Genomic DNA, 21,399 nt, shown 5'->3' with positions numbered 1-21,399 from the left:
AGTGTGAATTTTAAGTATATTTATCAAGTCAGGGTGATTCTTCATGATTTAGGATAAAGTATATGTTACGGCAGAATTGATTCCCTGTGCTTCTCAGAAAGACTGGCTTGCCTTGCCTGCCTTAAAATTTGTCTGCATTAATTTCCTCCATCCCTAACAAATTACTCGTGATTGCTTGTTGAAGGTGGAGGCACAGCTTTGTCCTTTATGGAATAGTTTCATATTCATCTTGTAAACAGTACCTCCTTGATTCTTTCTTTCCCTATTTTCTGGGATATTCTGTTTGTGGGGTTTTGGGGTTTTTTTATACTGTATGTCACTTGCAGGTATTGTTTAGACAAGTATTTTTTTTGGAATTTCAATAGTGCTCTCCTCTTGTAACACTAGTTTTACTCATCTTCTTTTATTTTCAATTGAATTGGCATATATTATTTTTGCATTGTTTTTCCTGTAGTTGTTCAATCAAATGTGTGTAGAGGAAGGGACACTGTTCCATTAAATCAGAGAAACTCAATTTAATAATTAACAGGTGTACAGCTCCAACAGTAGTAAACAAACTGCTGCAAACTGTTGAAAGATCTGCACAAATTAACAGATTCTGCTCTGCTTTTTTGACTTTCTTCTATAAATAGGTGTCATAACAGGAGAATTAGATACCTTTATGCGATTCTTAAGGGTATGGGAGCTTTTAGATCAGCATTCCAATTGAACTAATTTTTGCTTCACAATTTTCATTCCCTCTTCTAGGTGTGGTACAATCAAAAAGGTTTCCATTCACTGCCATCCTACTTAAATGAACTCAATAACTTCATTCTGTGGCTGAATTTGCCTCCTAATGTGGATTGGAGACAGTATGGTAATAGTCCTTCTTTAAGTCTTTTTTCATGTATTTTGAAAAGTAGCTTTTAAATAAACTAAAATAATCAATATTAAGTGTGAAATTTTTCCATAGTATAAAGTGGGATTGCAGGGTAACACATTTCCTAGGAGGATTTGAAAGTAGAACTTTTATTTAAACAGAAGGTTTGTTTGTGTGAAGAATGTGGTACACAAGTTAAAATTTGAATTTACGGTTCATTATGTCTTGTGAGTTTCTTACAAAGGACATTCCTGTGGAGTAAGTATAAATTGGTTTACTACATTTGGGATGTTAATCCCTGTGAAAGCTGTGCTAGAGCTTGCTTAAATGGGATGATTAATGCACAAAGAGTATGGATTTATAACTTCTTTGTCATTTTACTCTATCTCCTTATGTAAATATCCAGGGTAAACCTGGAGTATCCTGTAAATTCACACTGCAATGTGATATTCCATAGCATCCTGTTACTCAAGGAACATGGAAGGCTGGTATATCTTACTATTGTACATAACAAAACAGAGACTAGCATGTTTAACATCTGAATTATCTGATTTAAATATCCCAGAACTTTCTAAGAACTAGTTAAAATACGGACTTTACAAACTGACTTTAAAAAAAGAAAAAGACTGTAGCCAAAGAATCAGCTGTCAACACAGGTGACATTTCAGGATGTTGAAACCTAGTTTGAAATCTGGACTTGATAGTTCAGGCTAACTTCTGTTCATTCCAATTCTTTTCATTCTTACGGTTCTGTTAAAGAGGAATTAGTTTGGTTTAGAGAAACTGAAAAATAGCTTATGACCAGAGTTTCTGAAAAGGTGACATGATTGTCTGTAATGGTAAAATGATTTTCAGTATGTTTGTAATGAAGAAGGAAAAAAATGACAGAAAATCACTGAGAAAGGGGAAGGAATCCCGAGTATCTGAAAATAGAAATCCATTAAAAAAGTTTCTAGAATGTTAATGAAAAAAGAATAATTCCTTGCTTTCAAGATAGCTAGGGGTTTATTTTTCTAAATGAGTTATGAGAATGAATCAAAGTTAATGTATTTCTGCAGCAAGTTTGAATGAAATGAAATCAGGTATTTTAATGAGAATTTTTAATAGAAATAAATTTTTAATCACGTTTCCCTGCACTTCATGAAGAGTACTAATGCTACCTTGTTTTCTGTAGCATTAGATAATCCATTCTGGAACTTAAATGCTTAAGTACCCTTACTTTTATATCTGTCATGGAGAGCTGGGGCCTTGCCATCCAGATTACAGCTGGAGAAAATTATAGTTGTACCAAGGATTGTGGAAATTTATGTTTTATGTTGCTGCATGAACATAGAAACACAATAAGCAAAACAATGCTTAATAAATATTTGAAGTCTTGGGCTGTCATCTATGCAAATATGGGTTCATTATATAATCTTCTGGGAGAATATGTTGGCTAAGTCTCTGCAGACATAGATTTTATGAACTAGGAAGCAGTTTATTTATGTGTGTATCTATTGGAGAGGTGCAGTAAAGATGGTTTGATCATACTCTTGAGACAAAATGCAGAGGAACCTGTCAAAGAAATCCTAGAAAGAGAAGTTATTTACCTATCTGTATGTATTTATATGTGTATGTATGTGTAGAAACAAATACATATGTATATTTTATTTTTAAAAAAACAACAGTTTTACAATGCTATACAGGGTACTTAAGCTCAGTTAACTTTTAATGGTCTCATTTAATGATACTGCTCTGATGAAGAACTATTTATGTGCTTTTCTTACTAAAATGGTTCTATGCATTTGTATAAATTAGCACTCAGAAGATGACATACTGAGTTCCAACGCTGAAATCTATTTTTCTGATTCCCCCCACCCCCCCCTCCTTTGCAAACTCTCTTTATATGCAAGGTCAGTTCTAGAATATCGTTGGAAATTGCTCTGAGGAAGCTTGTTAGGATGTTGCAGAAATGTATCTTTGTAATTCTGACTTGCATTAATTCCATAGTTTTTTGCACAGGATGACTTTTTTCTGTCAACAGAACCGGTGCTTCCGTATTACTTTTAAGTAACTTAAAAGTAATCAGACCCTTGAAAAGGCAGTGTGAGAACAGTCTTTCCTTACTTCACAAAAAATACATCTTGCTTTACTGTATGATACTTCAATAGGGCAGAGCGTTACCATGCATGTAAACAGAGCAGCAACTACTATGATATTGAAACAAACCTGAAAGAGGTCAACGGCTTATTTAAACAGTCATAAAATTCTGAGGAACCCTGTCACTTAGCAGTTATATCCTGTGGGTATTTCTTGAGCATGAACCCAGCTGGAGTTCTCCCACGTTCTCTGGAGGAGAGAAGTCATTGCAGACAGTGCCTTGTTCTACCTGCTTCGCTCACAGGGACAGTCCTACTAACTTTCATAGGAAATCAGTAGTACTGGTCCCAGTTTGTGATAGGATTTAGTGATAAGGAGCTGAGAAGGAGTCTAAATGCTTTTGTCTAATGTATTCTCTTCAGTCCAGAGGGTACGGGGAATACAGACTTAGGATTTTGTATGAGAGTTTGAAGAAAGTTATACCCAAGAATACAGAGGACATTGCTACCCTGTGCTGATTTATATCCTGAGGGATTTGTATCTGTTCAAAACACAGTGACAAAAAACTGATGATTGGGGAGTTTTTTGTGTCAGTCCAAGTTACTGACTTTTGATCATCCTAAGCATGCAGGAGCAGGAAATGGTAGTTATTTAGTGATCAAAAATACTTCATTTTTATTATTGTGTAATCTGATCTTCAAATACTTCCTTTGCAAGTGGAGAGATTTCTCTTTTTTTACCCCCATAATGGGATTATCAGTAAACTTCTCCGTGAGGATGCTTGGAAAGTTACAATGTTTACTTCTTGTAATTTTCATGTAAAGAGTAGTATGGTTGTTGAAGAAAATGTGTGTGCCAGCTGAAGGTGCATGTAAATAGACAGAGCAACAGAAGTTAACCAGATTGATTTATGTCAGTTTATCATAGCTGATCGATCTATTTTGGAACAGCAGTTCAGGAATACTTCTTATGTGAAAATAGCTCCATGTGGATAGCCACCTCTAGCTTCATAATCTTGTAAGTTTGTGGTTCTGTTGTGGAAAAAGTCTAACTCATCTGTCTTACTGGAAAGGAAATCAAATACATTTTGTTCTCTAGTTGGTCATAAATTCAGTGACAGTTAATGAAAATGAACAAGTTAATAAAAAAGAAGTGAGAAACACTATTCAACAGAGAAGGTAATATGTACTTTTGTCAAAACTCTTCCTCTTAAGGAAAGGCTACATAATTAAAAAATAAAATTTAAAAAAAAAGTGCTAGTAACCTATAATAATGTCTGCAAAATATAGTGGTCAAAAAAATTTTCTTACATCAATACTCAAAGAACAGAAATGTATCAATATAGAAAGGCCTTGTGTGGTGCAGGACTTCTACTGAGGTCACTGATTTTTTAAAAAACCTTTCATGCTAGGGCTTATTGTAATTATTCATATAGCATCCTCATTTATTTCAGATTTAGTTCTTCAAGAGAGATGAAGGGATCAAGAGACACATTTTCAGCTGAGTTTTGGTGGAAAGTGACTGTAGAATGTCCTGACTGCTTTGCAAATTCTAAATTTAAACCTCTTTTCAAAGGAAACTGTGAAATGGCATTTAGTAAGAACCTCCTCAACCTCTGGTTAGTGGAGGGAAAGTAAAATAGAAATTATTAATGAGGGTGCTGCCTGTGAAATTCTCCATAAGGTATCACTTGTAATTTCCCATAAATAGTAATATCTCATTTTATACAATCAGAAATCTCATAATAAATTTTAAATGGCCACAAAGACAAGCTTGTAAAAAGCATGTATGTATATATATGCTACCTCCATTTTTGTTATACATATTATTTTATTCTAATCTGAAATAAAATGTCTGGAATAAAGGAACCTGATTGGTCCTTTATCCAAGTCTGTAACAATTATGATATTTAGAATTAGTAGCACATATCCATATTGATCTGTGTACTCAAGACTCAGCATGCTACATGACAGAAAGAAGAGACAGTTTACAAAGGAGTGCCGAGAGACAGGCTCAGGCACACCCAAAATACAGTACAGAACCACAAAATATACCTAAGGACAGCTCCGATTAGCCTACAGTGATGGCATACAACCTTGAAGATCCTTGAGATTTTTTCTTCTAGATCTCTCCACCCTATACTGAAAAAGTACTGCTTGGTTCATATCACTGTCCTCGTTTTTACTGCAAACCCATAGATTCTGTAATGTGATTATGTGGAAAGTTGCACTCAGACAGGATGGCCTGGGCTACCAGTAGCTCTTGTTCTTTAGAACCTACAGGAAGGAAACATTCCAAGCCTCTAAGACTATGCCAAATTGCATGTGGCTTTCTTTTCTGACAGTCAGGTGGTTTAGATTTGAAATAGAAGATCTAGAGCGCTCCTGAAGGTACCATTTACAGACTGTTATAGTAAGATGTTGGTATAGGAAAAGGTGTCTTGAGTTGTGCAGCTCCTGAATGGCAACAGGGCAGGATTTTTCCTACTACAGCCAGGATGCTGCTCATTTCAAAAGTCATAGTGTGGATGTGTTTTCCTTTTCCCTGGCAACTGTCGTATCCAGAATGGAAATTGGTAGTATTTTATTCTAGAGAATGTTGTAATGCTTATAACATTTTATAAAGAATTTATTTCACCAGGTTAGGGATGCCTTTTTAGCATAGTAGAATCTAAAATTAATTTAATCAGAGCAATGTAAGAAAAGGAATAGAATTGTTCAGCTTGGAAGGGAGAATTCTATGGGGAAAACATGGAGAAGCTGAAGAGGGCACAATTAATTGTTTATTGCCTCTTCTACTATTAAGCATGCAGTATGGAGCTCTTAGTGGCATTTCCAATGTACATACTTCCCCCCTTCCCTGGCCCCAGCTGGGTTATTAATGAAATTTATAGTTAAATTGTGAAGCTCTGAACACTTTCCTTCTCTTTTTTCCTTACTAATGTGGCTTGCAGGAGTGGTAAAAATGCCCTTGTTTCTCTGTTGTGTAAAGATAAGTCTTTCACTGAATAATACAAGAGATAACAGCTGAGCCTTTTATTTAAAAAAATAAATAATTGAAAAGAAAAAAGAAAAAGAAAGAAAAAAGAACACCACCCCCCCCCAAAAAAAATGCAGTTAGGTGTAGAAAAAACTACTGAGGAAAGAAAGAAGAATAAGTTTCTTGGTTTCTTAGCTGAAAACCAGCTAAGAAAATATATTACCAAAACAACTTACTCTGTTGGGATCTGGCTTCATTCCTTTTCAGAACGATACCTGCACATATGTATCAATTATACAGTTGTGTTTCTTTGAGATGGCTTCTTCTTCAACCCACTCTAATTGGGGAAATAATGTTTTTAATTTCTCAAGTTCATCTTTATATTGGAGAAGGTTAAAAGGTCTAAGAAAGTCTTGGATTGCTGGTGTTCACTTACTCTCTGCTTACAGCATTAACCCCCTGATACAGTATGAGGATCTCCATGGTCACAGCTTTTTCTGTTCTTGAATTGCTTATGCAGGGCTTTGGAAAGGTTGGAATTGGTGGCTATCACAATTTGTCAACTGTGCCCATAAAGAAACCTAAATTGTCACTATAAAAATAATGTGAACAACTCCATGCCAATGACATAGACAGAAGATGTTTTAGGACAATTGGGAAAATTCTGGCTGTGATTAAGTCAGGAGAACGTAATGGTAATCTGTAGATGTGGAAGAAATAATTCCATACTGAGAAATTTATGAAAAGGAGCAGAGCTAGAGCTGAATCATATCACATTTGTTGATATTGCCTGTCTTGTTTTTTGCCTCGTGAATACTGATTTGTTAAAATTTGTCTTGAAGGCTGTTCACACACAGTTTGCAATGAAATCCTTCCATAAACACCATAAATCTACTTAATAGGAGCTTTGTCATTTAGAACTTCTTGGTTTATCTGTCATTTATGGTTTCTATTTTAAGTCCTCAAAGGTGGTTAGTTTTCAACTTATTGAGCATCATTATAGCAGCTTTCTATAGAAAGAAAGCATATAAAGGCAAGAAAGAATAAATACATTTTACATCATGTTAAGAGCTGTATTGGGACAAAGATACATGCAAAAAAAGATAGTCTAGGTGGTTAGGAGGAATTTAGGAAGGAATAGATTATAAAAGTACATGGAAATTTTCTTTATTAAAAAATACATATACCAGCAGATAGCATGAATCAATGTTGGCTTATTTTGCTATTGGAAGATAGTTTATAATTTACTACTCATTAGGTTCAAGGGAACTTTTTTTCTATGGAATTAATAGCCATTTTGTTGGCTTTATATAAATTCAACATCTAATTTTGGACAATGTGGTCGAGGGAAGAAATCATTATACTAAAATATGTAGCAAATGCAGAAGACCTTCATGCTCTAGACTAACTGAAAATTTTAAAAAAAAGAATGAAAAGCAAATTATTATATTTAATTTACATGTATACATTGCTATATTTTTGAATTCTAACATAGAACTCAACACGGTCATACTTTGGTTAATTGTAACTCAGCAATCCTGGGAAATTGAATCTCATTTGTGTGTGTAAATTTTCAAAAATGCAATTCTTTGTTTCATCTACACAGTTTGAATGGAAAGTGACTGTAGATAATAGTTGCTACTTTTAAGAAGAGTAATTACTTTTTGGGACTCTTCCAGTGAAGGAAATTAATTCAGTGCAATTTTTTTGATAGTATTGTATGATATAAGACTGCAAGGAGAATTTTGCTATTTAATGGCATGTTTGGTTTTTTTTTATTTTCCCCAGCAATTATCTGTCTTTCACAGTCTTTTTCTATTCTGTGCTAGAGAGTTTTAGCAGTGTATTTCTGTGTATGGAGCACAGTCAACTACTGTACGCTTTTGTTTAATAGCAATGCAGTAACCTGAAAGTTTGGCTAGTTTCCTCTTGGGATCTGTACACTTAGTAGGGACGGGCCATGGTGATTTCAGGAAAGCGATTGTTTCCAAACATATTAAATATTCCTGAGCAGAAGTTATTCCTTGTAACATATTTGGTGTCATTTTTGTCTTTGTTATATTTTGCATGTTTCATTAATTGCCCATGGGTCTTTTTGAAAAGTTCCAGCAGTACAGATGATCTTCTATAAAATTCATCGACTACATTCTCAAAACATACAAATGGGCAAATCTATGTTTATGAGCATGCAGTCACTTGCACAGGAAATTGCACAAGCATGAATTCATAGCTCTGGTTTTGCTAGTGCATGTTCTTCTCAGTGGATACAGTAAATAGCTGGTAGCAGTAGAGCAATGGGATATGATTCAGATTGGCCTGGATTAATTCAGGGAATATAGTGGAGAACCTTCCTGTATTCCTGACAAACTGCCCCAGTTCTGGACACATTATGGGCAGTAATTTGCTAGCACAGTCCACATGATAGGTTTACCTGTCTCACAATTCTGGGAAAAGGCGTGTGAATCAGTAGGACCTGTAGGTCTCCATGTCTTGGCATTTCTTGATTATGGGCAGTATTTTCAGATTTGCAATCTCTAAAAATGCTGCCCCTTGAACTGGAGCAATTTTACTGTAGGATTTCTGTCATCTGAAGCTTGGTGGAGGACAGCTTGGTTAGAACATCCAAAGTTTTGACCATGGAGAAAAACCTTGACAATTGCGGGAAGATCCAGTATAACTAGAACTTGGCTCATGGGCCAAAAAGAAGGAGACCTGGAAGACATCTTTCTGCCCTTTGCCAATTTATCTGACAACTACTGAGTATAAGTAGCACATTGAATGCTGTTAACTTTGTGTTTTAGTGCTTCTGAAATTATCAGGATTCCCATTTTCCAAAAGCTTTCCTCCACTATAATTACATTAAGTTTGAAAATCAGATTTTTTTTTCTCTTTTCCTAACAAGATCTGAAAATAAATTCACATTGGTTTCAGTTTGTCTGTAAGTAAAAATCTGATTTAATTCTATTTTTGGCTACTAAGTTCTGATTCAACAGTAATCCTACATATATATGAAGTAAAGACATTTGTTCTTCTAATATGCATACATTTATTCAACTACTGGAAAAATCTTAGAAAAAAATTCTGGGAATGAAGCTTTTTTTCTGTCATGCTACTTTTACTTTAGATAAATGGAATTTTGGCTAATACTGGTTCCAGTGGGAAAAAATAATTTTCTTTGATATGACAGTTTTAGCTTCAGGACAAATAGCAGCTATTGTTTAAAAAATTAATGGTGTAAAAGGAAACCAAAGGAAAACTTTAAACAGTCCCTCTAGGCAAATGACATGAAAGACTTCTGCAAATATCACATGTATCTACTAGGGATGAATCAAAACTTTATCGACTTGAATCTTCTTTTGATTTGTTAACTACCACTGGGCTTCAGTGTATAGCTTTTAACCATGTTTGAAAAATCATTACCTTGTACTAGTTTTGTGTGTGAGTTAATTATCATCCTCTGTTGGTCAGCTTTTTATTGCACAGTGACTTAATCATTTTTAGATTACTTTTTCTTGAAGATAAAGAATGAAAAAATGAAGGAAAAATAAATTTATAGTTATACTGGGTCAGATTGCACCTGTTACTAGAACGAAGACAATTTTTATCTTTATGCAGCTGGACTCTAACAAAATATGACAAAGTGTGTTCAATTAAGTGGCACCCTGAAGAGTCCATCTCATCTAAGGCTACCAAAAATTTATTTCTTCACCAAAGATACTTGGAAGATTATAATTGCTGTTAGGATGGATTTTTTTACTATCATTTTTTAAATTGGGAACAGGATAGATTTATTTAGATACTCTAGTAAAATAGTGCTTGTTTGATCTCACTGCAAGAATTTTCAGTTGGTATTATACTAACAGCTGGCACACCTGCCAGGTGCACCTGCAGAAATAAGTCAGGAGCATCACCATGACCAGTTGGGCAGCAACTTTTGCAGTGACAAAGTTTTGCACACACTACACCACCACATCCCCCCCCGCCCGCCCCCCCCCCCCCCCCCCCCTTCTTTTTTTGTGCCTCTTTTTGGTGAACTTAGCTAAACAGTTTTTCACTGCCAAACATAAGCAATCTGTAAATGTTTTTAGCAATCATAAAATACCAAGTATATAAATTTTGATAACAACCTAGCCCACTCCAGAAGATTAGGTATATGGACAATTTCTACTTTAGGCTTTGTATTTGGTCTCTCCTGTGCTGTAGATCCTGCAGCAATATACAACATTGTTGAACCATTTGTGCAGTTCAGAATGCAGATAAACAGCTATTACTAATGTTTATTCATTATATTTGATTTTTTTTTTTTTAATGGATCCAGATCTGGAAATCACTCAACAGGAGGCAGTATTTGTTTTGGTAGCTCGGTGGTTGACCTTTTCCTATTACTTATTAAATATTTAGCCTTTTCATTCATCTTCTGTAATAAGGGCTCAACAGTGTGCTCTAGAACTTGAAGTCCTGATGTAGCATTTACTATTTCATAATTTATTTTTCTTTTCACAGGGATCACACTCTACAGCCAACCATATGGAGGAGCGTTGCTGGACGAGGACAAAATGTGAGCAAACCATTTAAAACACATAGCCGCTGTAATGAGCAGACAATTTAAATTATTAATTCAGTAAGCATGTATGTTGCATGCAATAGATGTTGTGACTTGATGCAATTCAATTCCACTGAGTGAACCATTTTCTCTAGTCTGGTGTTTTTGTGTCATCTGCTGTTTATACCAGATATAGTTGCATTATTTTGTAGAGAAAAATACTGAATTAATGCTGACTTTGCTTTAGAGTTTGAACAGGTCATGATATTTTCAAACAGGTTAACTGCCTAAAATGATTGTCAAGTTATTAACTTAATTTTTTCTAGAGGGGCAAATATTTGCAAAAGCTTCACTTTACTATTCAGACAAAGTGAAAAAGACAAACACATGTGTTGTTCTGTAACTCATGTACAGTTTTGTAACTTAAGACATCATCTTGCTCCTGTTTTCTAATTAGATGTTGACAGCATACAAACACAGTGTTTGCAAACAGGATTAAAGTCCTAATGTCTAGTGTTGTTTTGGTAAGAAGTTGGCCTTGAAAATGATTGGGTTTGATAGTTCTTTTTCCCCATTGTGTTTTCATTAAGCAATTTTGCTTTGTGTCCTAGAATGGAGAATGTTCGTCAGTGTGGGGTAGCACTGTGTATCATGCTGGGTTTCTCTATCCTTACCGCATCCATTGGAAGTGCCATAGTGAAAGACAGAGTATCTGGCACAAAGCGCTTGCAGCACATCACAGGCCTGGGTTACAAAACTTACTGGCTTGCTAACTTCTGCTGTGATATGGTATGTATCTTGTGGGGCAGCATGCGTTTAGGTGTAAATTTTTAACTGGTTTGTCATAAATGAGTAAAAGGAGATATGGTCACAAGATACATGAATAAGATTTGAATTGTGCAGAGCAACAGCTCTTGGATGTCATGTTAATTAGCTTTGGGACACCATTCCTACTTTAATACTGTCAGATGAAATTCTTTAAGGCAGGGATTGCGTTCTTCATTTTCCAAAGTTGAATTGTAAAGTAGAGCATATGATAGCTTTAGGTGCCTATGCTGTTTTATGAATAAAAGGAAGCTGGCTAATCAGCCTAGACAGAGAGAATCTTCCACACAGTAGTTGATAGCAGGAGTTTCTGTGCTTTGAGTTGCCACTGGCAAAATCTTTCAGATTATGGGAGAAATCTGAAGGTACTAGTCAGCTACTTTAAAGGCATAATTATGTTGTCTGTTGGTGGGCAATATGAGAGATACTCATATCTGAAACCTTTTCTTCCTGGCAAGACAGACAGTAGGAAAATATTGTTTATGAATTCACATAGACAGAAAGACCTAGATAAGAAATAGGTGAAGTCTCGGTCCTGAACATTTATTTTTCTCACACAAAGTAAATTTTACTATTGTTAGCATTACAAATAGTATTGCTGCATGTAGTTCATTAACAAATCTGAAAATCTTATTTTTTGAAAATACGACAAAATGTATTATTTTTTCCCTAAATTTTCCCCTTTTAATTAAAAGTAAAGACAGAAATGCCACTGAGACCTTACTTTGGCAAGTGGGATTTAGGCCAACATAGTTAAATAAAATAGGAATTTTGTTTACCTTCTTCAAGCCTGAGAAGTTGATTTCTGTTCGGGCAAATAAGCAAAGGTTAGGAAATAGAATTAACTTTCTCACGTCATTGCTAGTCCCCAGTCACTGATTTTTCATCAGCTGTGTAATGGGGCATGAATTCCACAATTTATCCTCAAACATCTTTTCAAAGGTGACTTTTTAAAAACTAAAATTAAAAATGTCTTCATTATATATATGTATGCATGTGGTATGTGAATATACATATACACATATAAGGCAGAAATAGATGTCCCTTACTGACAGGCTTTTTCATAATTCACTTGTGATGATGTTTGATATAGTATTAGTTGAGTGTTTGGTGGGGTTTTGAGATTAGGTCATCTACTTCTGGGAAAGGGATAGAGTTGCTATTTTTAAAGAACTAGGGTGATGTTTGTTGGTAGTTCACTTCTCAAAGAAGGTGTTCTGGATTGGGAAATTGATTTCAGAGACAATAGCGAACAACTGGAGTCAGTTAGGTTATTCAAAAGTAAAAGGATTCCTGTTCCCAGAGAGGGAATATAAACTTTCCACACCTTGCTTAATACACTGAGTCATGGAAGGAAGGGCTGGGATGTAGCATAGGCTACACAAACATGAACTAGGTTGGTGATGAGCAGAGATTTTTGGAACACTCTCTGTTCTCATTCAGATATTCTAAATCTGACACATTAGAGCTTCACTCACCCATGCTTGAAATCAAGATTTTCACACTTGAGCAAGCTTGAAGTAAAAGCACATTTCTCCAAACATTGTCTACCTGGCCAGTCAATCTTTGTATTCCCTTTTTCTGCCGTGTCAGATAAGGGCTTGGTTAAAACGTCAGTCCTTCATCATTCAGTTTCTCCTTGTGTAGCAAAGTCAACTCCTCATTATTTTCTGCCAATCTCTTCCTTTCAAAATGTTCTCACAAATTCAGCACAGTACTGCATGATCAATCATGATCTGGGAAAGAACAGACACTGCTTTAAATGCTAATTGTGCAGCAGATCATTTAGGGACACTGAACACATGAATATATGAACTGTCAAATTCAAAATCTCTCTACATATTTTAAGTGTTACAGGCTGTGTCCTGTATTATTGGTAGCATAATCTTTACTAGACCTGCAGAAGTATTTGATTTATAAAATTGCTCTCATGAGAATCATGCAGTTCTTACTGTATTTATACAAATGGATGGTATTCTTTACTATTTTCAACAAATGGAAAATGTATAAATGCTAAGAAAATTTCATGACAAATAGAGATGTTTTGTTCAGATTAAGCTTGTTTCACTAGAGGGGCAAAATTAAGGTTATTTTATTTGTGTGTGCCCAACTTTATAACACACTGTAAATTCAGGTAAGATTTCTAATATAATTTAATGTTTCAGGTTATTTATTTCTAGAAAAAAGTCCCAGGTCTGTTGAAACATACTGGGACTCAGATGATTTTTGACTTCTCTACCATATTTCTTAAACAGCTCCAGAATAACTGAAACTTAAATCTGTGGAGTGGTATGGTATGATATTTGTGTAGGGTGTGATACATGTATATGGTACTGAATAAAGTACACTGTGAAAAAGATGTGTCCACATTTGACTCCATTACCCTTCTCTTAAAAAAATGTCTGTCTTCCCGTTGCCGTTAATTTTGAACAGGTTTGCATTGTACTTCACTAAGAAAACCCAGTTTTAACAGTAAGAATGTATTTAGCTAGATCTTGATATGTTGCCTCAATTGCAGTTGCTTATCAAAATCTGTTATATTAGGATAAAGTTAATTATTACATAAGCAGAAATGGAGGCAGTCACTGCCCTAACGAGCTCAGCTTCAATGCACAGAACAGGCAGACACTGAGGATGGAACTGAGCATAGATTTTCACATCTTGCCACTGCTAGTTGCAAGCAGAACCCTTCTCTTGAATACTTGGATATGAATCCCCTGTACCAATCACATCCTTCCCCCTTAAGCATTTGGTTACTATTATGTCAAAAGACTAAACAGAGAAACTGCTTTCCCTGTTGCCTAATGGCTATAACTCTTCTAAATACTATGTCTGTTCCCATTAAAAGTTGTCATTTGCTTCATCAGCACACATGGTCTTTCATTAAAGTCTCTTTTTAAATTGTATCCTTGCTATTCTCCTATGACTGAAACACCAATCAGTGAAACTGTTATTTCTGAATCGAAGACTCTGTATTCGCAGTATAATTTGATGTTCTGGAGCAATAGTCCCATACGGACTCATTATCTGGAAGAGTTAGCTTGTTAAATGGATCTATTGGAAAGGTCGATAGAAATGGAATTAAGGGGAATATTCTGTAGTCGGATTTTATTTTGTCAGGCTGTTTCATGTGTATGTGTAAGAGGGACAGTTGCACAGCAAGTATGGACTATGAAATCTCAGAGCTCTTCTGCCTAATTCTTCCTAATTTATAGTGTAATTATGTTGCAAATATGGGAAAGTTAATTTGTAGAGTCCTTCTATGCTAATTAAGTAAGACCAGTAAGAGATGCTCACTTGCTAAGTGCCTTTTTTCTTCTGTTTCTAGCTGTTTTACATGGTTCCAGTCACCCTGTGTGTTGGTGTTATTAGTGCCTTCCAGCTATCAGCCTTCACTTGCCGAAAGAACTTGGCAGCCACTCTTCTCCTGCTGATACTCTTTGGGTATGTGATTGGAAATGGTACTATGGAATTATAGCTTGTAAGAAAAAAAACCCAGAAATCTTTAGACTCTGTTTGCACCTGCTGCTGGATGCATGAGTTTCTTCCTTTGGAAATGATTATGATTCAGTAAAAGATAGTGAGAAAACAGGCTGAAACATGAGTTGGAAAGTTTGACGTGGAAGGTGGAGGTACAGTTGCTTACACATTAAAAAAAAAAAAGGGTGGATGGGTGGAGGAAAAGACTGGAAATGTCTTAGAAAATATTCAGTCTGTGTAACAATAATTTGCTGTTAGAAATTGATTGTATGTTATCTTCCAGAAAATGAGGGAATAATAACATAGCCAGGTCAGAATTTCAGTGTTTAGCTGTGTAGAATATCATCAAGAATGTAAGAAGTGTCTGTCTTTTATTACAGTTCTACCCAGTTTCTAGAAAGACAGAAATACATAGCCAGGAATTTATATTTCAAATGAGAAGTCTGTCCAATGTGGAGTACTGGGCTGGTTGGAGATTTGTCTCCAAATAGTACTGTGAGAAAGAGAAGTCCTCACATATCACCCTCTTGCTTAGTTTCGCATGAGAAAAACAGTTATAAAAAGTTAAAATAACTGGTTAAACAGAAGAGCAATTTTGCTATAGAAATAGGGCTGTTTAGCCCTGGGCTCAATCAAACTAATGGTCTGTCTGTTCTGTTCCTTAAACTCTTCCTATTAGCAGTCCCAGGTGATGTGAGAAATGCTGAATAGTTACAGGATAAGCATTCTGGGAAGTTTCTTCCTTATCTCAAGCAAACTGTTGCTCTTTTTTAGGGGGGATTACATGTCTTGGAAGACAGATGTTTAGATAATGAAATATAATTGCTCTATGAGAGAATGACAGAGATGGACAGTAGAAAGGACTTTCTGCAAGATCAGAACATGTTCTATTATTGCAGCAAGAATCTCAGATAAACACTTTAAACCCCCCACACACTGTATTTAATCTTGAAACTGTTTTCAAGGTGTCATGCCTCCAGCAACCCCTGTTTTGGAAAACTGTTTTGGTATCTCCATAGCTGGATGTATTCTTTGAAATTCCAGCCTAATTATATTTGGAACTGTACTTCATAATTTTCCCTCATCAAACATCTTTTTCAAGCCCAAACAAGTCAAGTACTATCTTGTAAAATGGCCTTCCCATTCCCTGGAATAATTCTATTAATCATTTTTCCCTATAACTCCAGTTTGAGCTCATCTTTCCTAGGCATGAGTGGCCAGATTAGTACGTAATATCCTAGAGGTCATGATGCCAGGATCTTGTAAATAATTCAGATGAAATATCCGAAGTTCATACTTCTCTCTGTGTCACTCTCATCTTCTTCCTCCTTTCTTCTGCTCTACTACCAATTGATTCCTTTAAGTTAAAGGCACGGATTCCATCAGTCTTAGTGCAAAGGCTTTACACTACTAAATCTTATCCCTGGTTTGTTTGTTTTTTTTTATTACAATTGTCGAATTCTTCTTGCAATCCAGTTGCTGTGACCCTAGTGTAAGAATAGGCATCTATAGATACCTTAGTCAAGTAGCAAATGAACCATACAGTACATATTTGTATGTCTGCTGAGGTCATTACTTGTTTTCTGCGGTGTGCTACGGGTTTTAGTCCTGCCCACAGCATACTGCTGAATCCCAGGTGCTAAGAGTTATGCTGGCACTATTTTAACCAAAATGTTGAGTTAGAGTCTGGGTATTTCAGAAGAAACAAGCATTGACTGAAAACCTGCACTGTCTTCAAAAAAAAAATGTGTTGGCTGCAGATGCAGTTTAATCATCTCAGCATAATCCCTCTTGAGCTGTTCAGCTTTCGCTGACATAACAGATATTATAGTGATTTTTAAGAAGAAAGTCTGTGTATTCAATGTGTATTAACATGTATTAAAGGTACAATAACTGTCAGTCTAAGCTAAGTCTAACTAAGCTTACCATGTCCCAAGGACACTCTCATAAATTGCAGATCTCTTAACTAAACTGCATTTTTTCCTCTTCTAGCTGATAGAAGTGTTTTATGCTGCAACTGCTTAAGCACTTTTGTCCAAAATGTTCTATCTTTGATACATACAAAATAACAAATTACAGCTGAAGCTGAAGGAAAAGAAAGAATTAGGATAGAAAGGTAGGCCTGACTGGCAGCTACTTTGAAGGCTGCGTTTGAACATCATACATCTTTAGTATTCCAAAAGTCTTACTCATTTTTTAGCAGCCATAAGCAAACAAATCAAATTTTGCTTTCATTTACAGCAGAGTAACAGCACTCTAAATCATGTCTCTTTCCTGAGCTGTTTCCAAGGATGGACTTGTCTCGTATTTACAGGGTTGTTATTCAGAGCAGATCTTAGAACAGTGATTTTGGTGTGTGCATGAAGAGAAGTAAAGATGGTGTGATTAAGACTAGCAGAGAATGCTGAGAAGTGTAGTATGATGGTGAATACTTACAATCTTCATTTGAGACCCAAACATTAAGTCATTTAACCTTTAACTTCCTGTAAACTGAAGATAATATCACTATTCACAACAGGATTTGAAAGCTTGTTTCATAAGATAAAGGATTCTATAGATGAAAGAAGCTCATCTGTAAGGTACACAACACTGAATTTAAAATGAACTTTTATGGCTCATAATCTGAACTACTGTTTAATGCAATTAAATGAACTCAGATTTTTGGCTAGTTGCTCTTGCATTGAGTTCTCTATTAAAGCAATTATATATACACATATTAATGCTATACAAGAAGTGTTTATATATACAACCATACATATAAGAACCATCATGGGATGGTTGTATGCTGATACTTATGCTCCAGCTGTCTGTATACTGTTTGCTTGATAGATATGTCTTGCACTATGTTGAATGGAAAATAAATTTCCTTTACATGACATTCATGCTCAGCAAATTGCCTGAACATTTTTTTAGTCTGGCTAGAAATATCGTACTCTTTATGAAAAATATGACTGCTCCATTTTGGATAGCCATCATTTGACTTGCAAAAATGAAGTGTGCCTTCCCTCTTCCTTTAAAGATTTGCATTGAAAATGATGTAGCCACAAACATGCTGTCTTACCATCATTATGCTATGAAGTAACTATGCAATCATTTTTGGTGGCTACTGCTCTGCTAACTGATAACCTCTTTTAGTTAATAACAATGCTAACATGATGTCTGGCAAATTTCTTTTCTCTGATATCACCAGTACAAATATCACTTCCAGTTCAGGAATTCATGTGTTTTTTCCTTCTTTTTTCTTTTTTTCTTTTTTTCTCCTGACTACCACTCCCCACTCCCCACCCCCCTACCCCAGCTTGCTCACTCTCTCCTTCCTTTTTGGTTCTTTTCTTTATTTATGAAAGCCTCTAAGAAAAGCTGACTGCTCAGCATCCATGATTTAAAGTTCAAATATTTGGTTTTAATTCGATCTCTGTGTAGGAGGCTTGTTAGGATGCATGGTTTTGCAATCAGTCAGAAATTAGAGTTGTGAGCTTTCTGGAACAGTGAAAGTAAATATATGCAGTTGATATATGCAAAAATGGACCATATCTTCGCATCACATGCCAGTACCTATGTGTACGTCTACAGAATTATAAGGTAATTTGTTAAAGAAAACATACCCCACATTTGTCCTCTTTTCTCAGTGGGTCAAAGGAGTTGTTTACATGTCTTAAAAACAAGGATTAAATACTCTTGGTTTTTTGCTAGCATGATATCTATTTTTTTTTGTGAGGTGAAAACATAACTTATTTGTGATAATTTTGTTTCTTTGAAATTTCAGATATGCAACTTTGCCATGGATGTATCTTGTATCCAGATTCTTCTCAAGTTCAGATGTAGCTTTCATTTCTTACATCTCCTTAAATTTTGTGTTTGGCCTGTGTACTATGCTGGTGACTCTGTTACCTCGTTTGTTAGCTATAATTTCCAAGGTGCAGGTCAGTGTAAAACCTTTGCTTTACATTACTTGTAAGATATATGCACAGATGTACATGCGTGTATATGTTTGTGTATATATATTGTATGTTTATACATATGCACAGACAAGATTTTTTCCAGCAGAAAAAAAATGGTTTAAAATATTCATTATTTTTCTGTTTTAGTGTATACTATGTTTGTTACCATCTTGAATTTTAACCTGTTTATTAAAAAAAAAAAATAAAATATGTGCTGTAATGATAGAAAAACAGCGTTAATTGAAACCTTGACATTTTCCAGACCATTAAGTTGTAATTGGCACATAATGGGAGCTGTTCTGGTCCATTGAATAGATTATATGCATTGTAAAATGTGTTTGAATAATATTGACATAAGGGATAAACTTCATATTCCTAGGATTTGTAATGCACTGTATGAATAGTAATATGTGTACTCATTCTATGTATGTAATTTTCGTTAGTCATAATGATAATTAACCAACTTAACGGAGAGGAGATCCAGAATGTGTATGAATATCTATGTTTGTACCAGGTCAAAAACCTGATGTTTGAAGTCAAATCTGGATCACATGTCACTCAAGTCTGGAGGCAGATTTGTTATTGACTTGCATTTAAGTTGGTGATTCAGAATTTATAGCATTCAAATTTTAATAATTTTAAGAAAACAGAATGATTATGGACACATATATTTCATTACTGTCTGTGAACCTCAACTAAAATTAGAATCCCATGGCCATTAGGCCATCTAAAATCCAGTAAGAGATGAACTCTGCCCCAAAATAGTGCACAATACACTCCTCTGAAATCAGTTCACCTGGAGTAAGATTTAAATGCTGTATCCAGCTTTGTAAGTGTGCTTATTATGCTGTTGGAGAAAAATAATTTAATTTATTTTCCTGTTCCCCCCCCCCCCCCCCCCCCCCTTCCCCCCCTTGGTTAATCTTAATACAGAGTTTTCAGAGCATCTACAATATCCTCAAATGGGCATTCATCATATTCCCACAATTCTGCTTAGGCCAGGGTTTAATAGAACTTTCATACAACCAAATCAAGTTTGACCTGACCAGCAACTTTGGAATAGATTCATATGTGAGCCCCTTTGAGATGAATTTCCTGGGCTGGATTTTTGTGGAAATGGCCCTGCAGGGAACACTACTTCTACTTTTACGGCTTTTTCTTCAGTGGGACCTCCTCCAGAAATCAAGGTGTGTTACCATTTGTATTCTGCCATAGTGGACACTGAACTCATTTTTAAAGAAAAAGAATGGTGAACACCTTTGAAAACCTGAAGATAAATGCTTCTGGTAACATGATGTACCTAAATTAGTGGAAACTGCAGAAAAAAAACCCAAGTAGTGGCTGTTTTCCTTGGATTCTGTGAGACCTGATCACCAGGATTTAAGGGATTGCAATCAGGGAAATAAAACAGTTATCCAGAGTTCAGCAATGTCCAATTTGCCATATGTCATTTGTTATGATCTTCTGTTTTAGGGGCCAGTGCTCAATTAACAGCATAGTCAGCCCTTCAGAAGATGTTGATGTAGAAATGGAGCGACAGCGTCTCTTTGGTGGAAGAACTGGTAATGATGTTCTTCTTCTGTACAACCTCAGGAAGAGTTATGGAGGCTTCAGTAAGAAGAACACAGCTGTGGAAAGCATAAGCTTGGGAATACAGAGGGGAGAGGTAAAGAGGTCTTTTTTTCCATTCAGAAAATAACACTTCTTTCTGAACAATTGTTCAGACATACTCAAGATGTCTACAATCAAAGATCTGTAGATAGCAGCATAACAATTTCAATTGCAGTAATTTCCAAAAATCAATAACTGGGTAAAAGCAGAAAGTCTGATGGTGTTTAAGAAGCAAGTGTTCACTTATTTTTTGGGTTACAAATTCATCAGTCTAACTTTTTTTTCTTGCTTATCCTTACCAAGTTACTGCTTTACAGGCTAACATAAAAAACAAGTAGGTAGCATAGTAGTTCAATGTCCAAAGAGAAAGCAGGGAATATCTAGCTCAGTTGTAAACTGTGGACTGAATCCTAAAATTATCATGAAGGCAAACTTGTAGTTCCCATGCTGAAATCATCACAGTATATATATATTTTAATATTTTAATTTTATATATATATATATAAATATATTAATATTCACTATTTTAATAAAGTGAAATTTAGCACTGAATGTGGTACTTCTAAAGATTTCAGAACAGCATTTATTTGATTTTGTTTGGGCTTTTTAAAAATTATTTTGATGTTTTTGCGAATTGCAGATACTCGTTTCAAAAATACTCATAAGGAAAAGACTTTTCTTCGTTCATAATAGCAGACTGGAAGATGTAAGAAACTGGTGAATGACAGCGCAGGTCCAGTGACATCCTGCCAGTTATAGATCAGTTGTTGGGTAACTGGGATAACCAGGAGGATGTTATTGCTGATTAAAAGCTATTTATCAATAAGAAAGATCATGAAACAAGTATTTTGAAAGTTTTAAAGTGCTATACGTAGACTTACTATGAATCTTGTCCTAGCTTAAACACATATTCATCGCAGCTTGGGGCCTGAAATAACCATTCAGAGTCAGCATGTGTCTTGGCTCTTTGGTGTTACTCTGCTTGTACAGAGTAAAGCAGCTCAGGAGAAACCGAGAAATATTTACTCTATGGACTCGTACAGGGCTCTAAATTAGAACTTGAGATCCTCAGGTTCAAATCT

General features: G+C 35.4%; 1 protein-coding gene across 2 annotated transcripts in view; it reads left to right on the top strand.

Annotated features, from left to right (window-relative positions):
- Positions 1 to 21,399, top strand: part of ABCA13 (ATP binding cassette subfamily A member 13) — a 218,324-nt gene that overhangs the window by 141,727 nt on the left and 55,198 nt on the right. For both annotated transcript variants that reach the window (XM_080379025.1, XM_080379026.1), the window contains exons 47-53: positions 748 to 856; positions 10,421 to 10,475; positions 11,072 to 11,249; positions 14,614 to 14,729; positions 18,532 to 18,688; positions 19,640 to 19,893; positions 20,180 to 20,372. In XM_080379025.1, the coding sequence (XP_080235151.1) occupies positions 748 to 856; positions 10,421 to 10,475; positions 11,072 to 11,249; positions 14,614 to 14,729; positions 18,532 to 18,688; positions 19,640 to 19,893; positions 20,180 to 20,372 (1,062 nt within the window). The remainder of the gene's footprint in view (positions 1 to 747; positions 857 to 10,420; positions 10,476 to 11,071; positions 11,250 to 14,613; positions 14,730 to 18,531; positions 18,689 to 19,639; positions 19,894 to 20,179; positions 20,373 to 21,399) is intronic.

Source organism: Falco punctatus (assembly GCF_963210335.1).
Source record: "Falco punctatus genome assembly, chromosome: 3".
NCBI lineage: Eukaryota > Metazoa > Chordata > Aves > Falconiformes > Falconidae > Falco > Falco punctatus.
This window is presented reverse-complemented; position numbering and strand designations above follow the sequence as displayed.